Source organism: Cherax quadricarinatus, unplaced genomic scaffold (genome assembly GCF_038502225.1).
Source record: "Cherax quadricarinatus isolate ZL_2023a unplaced genomic scaffold, ASM3850222v1 Contig1498, whole genome shotgun sequence".
NCBI classification, from domain to species: domain Eukaryota; kingdom Metazoa; phylum Arthropoda; class Malacostraca; order Decapoda; family Parastacidae; genus Cherax; species Cherax quadricarinatus.
This window is the reverse complement of record NW_027196524.1, coordinates 67499-76495: the sequence shown is the minus strand read 5'-3', so window position 1 is coordinate 76495 and position 8997 is coordinate 67499. Positions and strand designations below refer to the sequence as shown.

Below are 8997 nucleotides of genomic sequence, written 5' to 3'. Positions count from 1 at the left end.
GTTAACCGGGGGTCCACTGTACTGATAAAACCTATTTCATTCAGTTTGGAAACAAAGCTGCAAATGTTCCACTTAACATAACACTAAACGGATCACCCGTCACAAGACTCACAGAGGGAAAATTCCTAGTAATCCACCTTGACAGCAGCCTCAAGTTCCAGACACATATACAACAAATCACCAAGAAAATCTCTAAGACTGTAGGCATACTATCAAAGATAAAGTACTATGTTCCACAACCAGTTCTCCTGGCACTGTCCCATTCACTCATCTACCCTTATCTCACATATGGAATTTGTGCATGGGGATCTACAACTTTAAATCACCTAAGACCACTAATAACCCAGCAAATGGCAGCAGTCAGAATGGTAACAAATTCCCACTCCCAACAGCATACTCCACCAATTTTCAAAAGTCCAAATCTTTTGGTTTATATAAATTAGATTTATTTATTTATTTATTTATTTATTTATTTATTTTATTTATTTATTTATTTTATTTTATAATTTGAACATACAGAGGTACAAAAAAATACAGGTAAGAGCAGCATGCCAAAGCCACTTGTATGCATAGCATTACGGGCAGGCTTAAAATTAACTTAAGATTAACTAAGCAATGATGTAATAAGTGATAAAACATTATTGTAAACAGATAACAATAAAGCACAAATGAGTATTACAAAGACAGGTCATATGGTTGCATTTACTGGAGCTACTGTACAACTATGATAAATTTCTTTAGTGTTAAGTAGTCAGTAAGCCAATAAATTAAGTCGGCCCATAATGCCAAGGCATAATAGTGGCTCTCTCTGCGTTGCAACCCATTATTGCAAATACATAATCTCAATGTACTACTTGCAAAGAAAAAACTAAATTTGAATTTGAATATAATGGTTCTTTCTCCTAGCCTAGATACTTTCATTACACATCTCAGTAATATGAATATTTTTCAATAGTGTATTAAGGTGTTGCTCTGTAGTTAATACATAAAGAGAAATTTCTTTGTTAACAAAGATATAACAATATGCATTAAACTTGAAAAATGCTAGATTTTTCACAGGTAGCTTAAATTTCTTAAGGTTCAGTGAATGTAATGCATTATGTAATTTTTTTTTTTTTTACCTCAGTGGTCATCCCCAGCCAAGGAAGGGTGGGTCAAAGAAGGAAAACTCATTCACCATCATTGATTCAATCACTGAAAATTTATTTTTTTAATTGTATTTGTTTGTCTACAGCCCCACACACTGTTGAGGAAAAAACTGGCAGCAAGTCTCCTCCAGGTTTTCCAGGCTTAGAGACCATGTTGCCTCTTCTGCTAACAGCTGTCACCCAGGGAAGGCTGTCAATGGAGGTAGGTAATGTATATTTCTTACTTGATAATGGTCCTGAATGGCCTAAATGTTATTGTAAGTTTCTTCTCCAAAGTATTAGTTGTTTCTTAATGTCTTACTTTTGAGTGCAGTGATCAGGACTCGAGTAGGTATCCTTTCCAAGATATGATACTGTGTACACCAAACAACACTCCTTACCCTATACCACTGTTTAATATATCCTTACCTCACCTATGGTATTTGTGCCTGAGGATCAACCACAGCCAACCAACTTAAACCTTCAATAGCCCAACAAAAACTGTGCAGATGATTACCAGCTCCTGTGCTAGACAGCACACCCTCCCACTTTACAAAAGCCTAAATCTACTAAATATACGAGACATACACTCATATTATTGTGCATACTATATATACAGAACATTAAACTCCAATATAAACCCTGTGCTTAAACTAATTGATAGCTACAACAGAACACACAGTCACAATACAATCACAAGGCACTCTTTGACATCCCTCATGTCAGTCTCACACTATGCAAAAATGTGGTGCACATAAAGGGCCCGAAGATCTGGAATTCACTGCTTGAACCAGTAAAGGATCCCCTTACAACATGCAAACTTAGGGCTATGCTTAAAAATCATCTCATCTCTTAATACTAACTAAAACTAGCAAAACAACTTCTAACTAGTTTGAAGCAGCTCCTAAATATTATATTATATAACCTCAAGTCTATTAAAACATCTGCCAATCCATGAAATATTACTATTTGAACCATTAATTGTAATATTGTTTTTATTATGTGCAACTTAAAGATTATTGTTCTTATAAACCTCCACCTTGACTACTGCACATTAGTATTAAGATAAAATAAAGATTTTTTAAAAAGTTAACCATTCTTATCTTGTCTAGATTTAACCAATTAACTGTCCAAATGTAGATCTACGTTCTTACCGCTAGCGCTCCAAACGTAGATCAACATTTTATTTTTCCTGCCTCCAAATTTGAGACGTTTGGCCTGAGATGCCTGGTCAGTATAGAATGGGTCTTAACACTTGGTGTGCACAGTATTAAAAAATCTGGGACCACTGGCGCTCAATTGAACTGGTGATCCCACAAGGTACTAACCTTGTGGGATCACCAGTTCAATTGAGTGCCAGTTAGAGCAAACAACGTGGCAAACACCAAAGATTCACTGATGTCATGTCGTATTAACACTCCCCTTTTAACCCTTTCAGGGTCGGCAGGCCCTCTCCTAAACTTGTTCTCAGGGTCGGAAATTTTTCTAAAAAGAAAAAAAATTATTTTTCTTATGAAATGAAAGAGAATCTTTTTCCAATCATAATAACACCAAAAATATGAAATTTGATGGAACATTTATGGAATTATGCTCTTGCGAAGTTAGCAGTCTCGACAATGTTTATGCATCGGCGATTTTGCCGAATTTGAGTCCTATTTTCGGCCAATTCCAATGTACCAGTCTACAAAAATCATAACTATTTCGCTAGAACTCCATTTTTTCTATCGAATGAGTACAAGAAACCACACATTTACCGATTTCAACTATCCAATAAAGTGGTCCGAAATTGGCAATTTTGCCAATTTCACACAAATTTCAGAAGATGCCAATTTCCAAATAGGGTCCAGAATAAACAAGACAGACATTTCTGGCAGTAAAATAACATTCCCTCTGTTCATTAGTGACATCCCCAGGCCTCTGTTACATTTCTTTTGTTTTCTGCTTTGAATTTTTATTCTCACAAAAAATGGAAGATTTACTGTATGAAGACTACTGCATTAGTGTAGAAATGGTATAAATTATATCAGCGCACTTGTGAAAGAATATTAGACTCACTAGTTGACGTGTATTGGACGTGGGGGTTGATTTATTTACTTTTGAACTTTGGCAAAAATCGAACATTTCTGTTACTTTGAGCTCAATTTCAAGGTACTTTTCATTGTGAAACTAATCAAAATCATCTCAATTTCTGTAATATGTCTTCCATTCTATAAAATGAGACCAGGAAAACTAGAATACAATCATAAATAGCATACGAAAATACACTGCAAAGTCTGTTTTAAACCAAAAACATGGAGTTTTTTTTTTTTTCATTATGCACTGGGTGTGGCAGGATTTTTTATACTGCACACACTGACCACATAGACGCATTCTTTCATTTGTAGGCCTACCAGTTTTCTCTCGCTAGATTTTAATGCACTAGAATTTATGAGTACTAGTACAGCACCAACCCTGGCATGCAGGCCGTACTAGTACGGCACCAACCTTGAAAGGGTTAAGAGGAAAGTGATGTTGACCCAAGTATAGTGGCCTTGAGATGGATATGGCCACAAGTGGTTGAGGAAATATCAAAAATCTTGATAATAACTATGTGCAACATTTGTGCAACATTCTTTCACTTTTGATACCATTAGTATGGTCATCATGCCAGAATGTCCTATAACCTATGCCCTAAGTAAAAAGAACCAATTCTGGAACATGTCTAATATGTGTTTGGCAGGCTGGCTGGCTGAGTGGCTGGCTGGCCGGGTAGCTGGCTAGCTGGGTGGCTGATTGAGTTTGGCTGTCTCTATCTCCATCTGTCTTTTTGTATCTATGCATGTCTCTGTCTCTGTCTATCTTTGTCTCGCAGGTACACATAAATAGTTATTATACATAGTGTAAATTACCTAGGATAACTCAAAAAATCCAGACAAAGTGCTGTACTGTGCTTGTAGATATAAGACATAATAAGCATGACTGGCAAGTAATATGCATTTTCACTTGTTCAGGAATCAGACATAACAACTCTGCATCTTGTGTAATACCTGTTAGTTCATGAGTGGCTGTCTGAGACAGAAAGACACACAGGCAGCCAGACACAGACAGACAGAAATACAGGCAGAGAGATACAGGCAGACAGACACACAGGCCAGGAGCTGAGTTTCGACCTCTGCAACCACAATTAGGTGAGTACAGAGACACAGGCAGACAGACGCACAGGCAGACAGATGCACAGGCAGACAGATGCACAGGCAGACAGATGCACAGGCAGACAGATGCACAGGCAGACAGACTCACAGGCAGACAGACGCTCAGGCAGACAGATGCACAGGCAGACAGACGCACAGGCAGACAGACGCACAGGCAGACAGACGCACAGGCAGACAGACGCACAGGCAGACAGACGCACAGGCAGACAGACGCACTGGCAGACAGATGCACTGGCAGACAGATGCACTGGCAGACAGATGCACTGGCAGACAGATGCACTGGCAGACAGATGCACTGGCAGACAGATGCACTGGCAGACAGACGCACTGGCAGACAGACGCACAGGCAGACAGATAAGCAGAGACAAAGAGAGAGAGCTAGACTGATAGACATACACAGACAAATAGACAGATACAGTCAGACAGTCAAACAGATAAACAGATATGTTATATGTAACAGTGAAAACAAACAAAACCAAGGCAGTGCACAATCATCAAGTAAAATAAAATAAAAAATAAAATATATATTTCTTTGCTAAGGTTACAGTGTATGTTTACATATCATAAAATGATTGGAGCAAAGAAAGCCACTATCATGCCGAGTCATTTTGGGCAGACTTAACCTAATACTTATAGACTACTTAAGTCTAGACAGGTGAAGAATGGTAGAATACAAATAGTCAATATTCACTCTATTGTTAACCCTTTGAGGGTCCGTTCCATAGTTCTATGGCTTTGAAGCCAGGGTCCAAGCCATAGAACTACACCATAATTCTAGTGGTTTTAAATTTAGTGTGAGAAGGCTGGTAAGCCTACTGTGTGGTCAGTGTGTGCAGTAAACAGAAATCGAGACACCCACATTGCATTGTGGAAATTCCATCTCAGTATGCTTTGTTCATCATGCCTCGCGGCAAGGAAGCTCGCAGTCTCCGGCGAATTGGGACTCTTCTTTTCTCAAGTGATAGCTCTAGCACTGATGAAAGTAGATCTCAAGACGAATTCTATGGTTTTGAACAATTTGTGACCTAAAGCAATGCTCAAGATATCGAAAGTAGTGCCGAAAATCCTGACGACCCTCAACCTTCCACCTCTGGTGATACTGCATCTTAGTCACATTCAGTTGTACCTTGTCGCAAGAGAAAAAAAAAAAACTAATATTTTTGCGTGGCCAGGCATCAAATTTGAGTAATGGTGATGATAGTGATGTGGACTTTGATTTTATTGCTCTTGACGACCATTCAAGTAATGATAGTGAGGAATCACATTCACCAGTGAAGCATCAGTTGATACGACACCACATGTGCTTGGTTAGTGTACCATATGCAATTCCAAGGGGACAGAGTACATCCCGTAGTACATCCCATGGCCCTACACCTGGAATAGACAATGAAAATGACGATGATGTGGCTACAATTGGGATGGATAGACCACGTGCATCAGTAGGTGGTGGTGGTGCCACGAGCAAGCGGCATCAGCTCAGGCTGGAACCCAAGCCGCTGACTCAGCAGGTCCAGGACAAATCGCATCATCATCCAGCCCCACACCACAGTCTGCACAACCACAACCAGCTTATAATGTTCAATACCCACCAGCAAACCGCATCTGAGATTGGCAGCAAAATCACAATTTTGTTCCTAATCCCCATCAGTTTGATGACACTTAAAGTGGATTCCTGCCACCTTGTTCCCTTGGAAACACTGCAAGTGAATTGCAATTCTTTGAACTATTCTTTGACCAGCCCTTGATGGAAAATATTGTCAGGGAAAGTAGCAAGTATTTTGATTACACCATGGCAAATACAATGATTTCACTTCAGTCAGGACTACACCGGTGGAAGGAGACAGCTGTGGCTGAAATGTATTTGTTTTTTGCAACAATAATGCTTATGCCTCATGTCTGTAAGCATAATATAAAATCATACTGGTCAACAGTTGTCCTAATTTCTACCACAGCCTTCGGTGATATCGCAGTGAACAGATTTATCTTACTGTTACATATGTTGCACTACTCTGACAAAACCAGGCCTGATGGAAATTACAGGCTATACAAGATTAGGAATGTTTTTATTTATCTGAAACAAAAGTTCAGCATGTACTTTTATCCATTCAAGAATCTTGTAATTGACAAGTCTTTGATTTGGTTCAAAGGTAGACTGTCATTCAAGCAGTATATACTAAGCAAGAGGAAACACTTTCGTATAAAACTGTTTGTAATCTGTGACTGTGACAGTGGCCTGGTATGGACGTAATTATATACTCAGGAAGTAAAATGCTGGAAGATGATGCTTATCTACATTAAATGTCATTTTTCATCTATTACTCTACTCAGTTTATACCATCTTGCAGGGATTTGTGGTAATTTTTAGCACTGTACTTATTTTTTTATAGGATCTTTGCATCAGCCACAAACATATTCCCATAATGTACTGCAGTTTCTTATTCCTTCTTCCAAAACATGTGTATAAAATAGAAACAGTATTGGGCAAGCACTACTCCTTGCTGTACTAAGGAGTTTATATTCTGATCATTGAGGTTCACCATAATAACTCTTCTCAATGCTGGTCTTCTCCCAGTGAGGCAGGGTGATCCAAAAATAAGAAGATAAACTTTCACCATCATTCACTCAATCACTGTTTTCCTAGAAGCATGCTAACATCACAGTTTAGATGACCCTCCTTTGGAGTGTAGGCACTATACTTTCCTTCTCCAGGATTCAAGCCCCTGAATCTCTTCATAAATGCTGTTTTGCTCACACTCCAACAGCATGTTATATTAAATGGCTTTACAGAGCTTGGAACTTTATTCTAAAAAATAAACATATCTTTATTATAGGATCTAATCAATAAGTTGCACCACAATCCACGCCGAATTTTCCACCTGCCACGTCAGCCACGGACATATATTGAGGTTGACTTAGATGCTCAATGGACCATCCCAGAAGCACCTCCCTTCAGCAAGGCTCGGTGGACACCCTTTGCTGGCATGAAAGTTACTGGCCGTGTCCAGAGGGTTGTACTTCGAGGAGAAGTGGCATATGTAGATGGACAGGTAGGCTTTGCTACAATACAGTAGGTTTATTTATTACAAACAGTACATCGACCACTTCCCATGGTGGGAACCGGTCACCATCATAAAAAATTTACAGTTTAAGTTTCAAATTTTTTATGCACAAGTTTTTAGGAAACAAAAACAGATGATAGATACAGTACATATATGGTAATTTACTTTTTCTCAACTTATAATTGTAAATAATTATGATCTATTGTTTGTAGTATGTATAGTAAAAATAAAATACCTATAGTTATAAATAACTTTTCAGGTATTATTGCCTCCTGGCTATGGTGAGGACGTTCGGGAGTCTCAGCCACTCTCTCCCGCTGCTGCGTCCACCTCCTCTGTGACAGGACCTCCAGTCTTCCCAGCACCACATTGTACACATCCTTCCAGTATTCCACTCTCACATTCTCAACATTCTGTTCCAAGTTGGTATAGTTTAGTTTACTTTCTTTACCACATCACCCATTTTCCTTCGGGGTAACCCAAAAGAATGAAATACATTCTCCATTGTTCAGGCAATCTCTTATTAATTGTAATTGTTAAATATATATTCTTCCTATGTTTTGAAGTTTATATGTTACAGTATTTTAGGGGAACTTTGCTAAAAAATATTTTTTTAATGTAGAAACATGCAGTACTTTTTTTTTTTTTTTGTGACTCAAAGTGGCTTAACCCTTTCACTGTGCAGACCCCAGAAATTAACCACTTGAGGATCTGTGCCGTTCTTCTCCGGGTTTGAAGCCTCCGTCCATACCGTTGTTCTACGGCATGAGCTCAGCTCATTCAGATAAGCTGTGAACAGTAAATTTGGGCCTAGATATGAGAGAATGTATCTATGTGGTGAGTGTGCAACATATAAAAATAATCTTGCAGCACACAGTGAATAATGAGAAAAAAACGGACCGTGTTTTTGGTATAAAACAGTGACTTTGCGGTGTATTTTCATATTGTTTTTATGATTGTATTCACAGTTTCTTAGTCTTAGTCTCATTTCATAGAGTGGAAGATATATTACAGAAATAGAGATGATTTTGATTGGTTATAAGATTGAAAATAGCTTGAAATTGAGCTCAGAGTAGGGCAAATGTCCAATGCACATCAACTGGTGGGTCTAATGTGCATTCACAAAGGCACTGATACTATTTAATCAATTATTTCAAGATTGTGTGACAGTAATCTATTTTTTTTTTTTTTTTTTGTATGAATCAAAATGGAATTCATGTGTAATGCCTAGAAACGTAATTGATAAAAAGAGGAAATGTTATTTTAGTGACAGGAATGCCTGCATTGTTTATTCTGGACCCTATTTTGAAAGTGGAATATTTTAAATTTGTGTGAAATTGGCCAAATTATTAACTTCTGATCACTTAATTGGGTAGTTGAAATAGTTGATTGGGTGGTTTCTTCTGTTCAGTCACTATAATGAAAGGCATACTAGCAAAATAGCTAAGAATTTAGTTGACTTAAACAGTGTAATTGGCGTAAAATAAGACTCAAAGTGGGCAAAATCGCTGATGTGTAAATATCGCTGACACAGCAAAATTCACAGTAGTGTAATTTCTTCAGTTTACCATCAAATTTCATACTTTTTGTTTTATTACCTTAAGAAAAAGATTCTCTACC

The 8997-nt window shown here is 38.1% G+C and overlaps 1 protein-coding gene across 1 annotated transcript; it reads left to right on the top strand.

Moving 5' to 3' along the window:
- The first annotated feature begins 1135 nt into the window (after positions 1-1135).
- On the top strand, positions 1136-7876 carry LOC138851670 (multifunctional protein CAD-like). The gene is made up of 3 exons (XM_070081031.1): positions 1136-1350; positions 7150-7365; positions 7637-7876. The coding sequence occupies exons 1-3, from the start codon at positions 1300-1302 to the stop codon at positions 7853-7855; spliced, it is 486 nt and encodes a 161-aa protein (XP_069937132.1). The 5' UTR covers positions 1136-1299; the 3' UTR covers positions 7856-7876.
- Positions 7877-8997: the final 1121 nt, after the last annotated feature.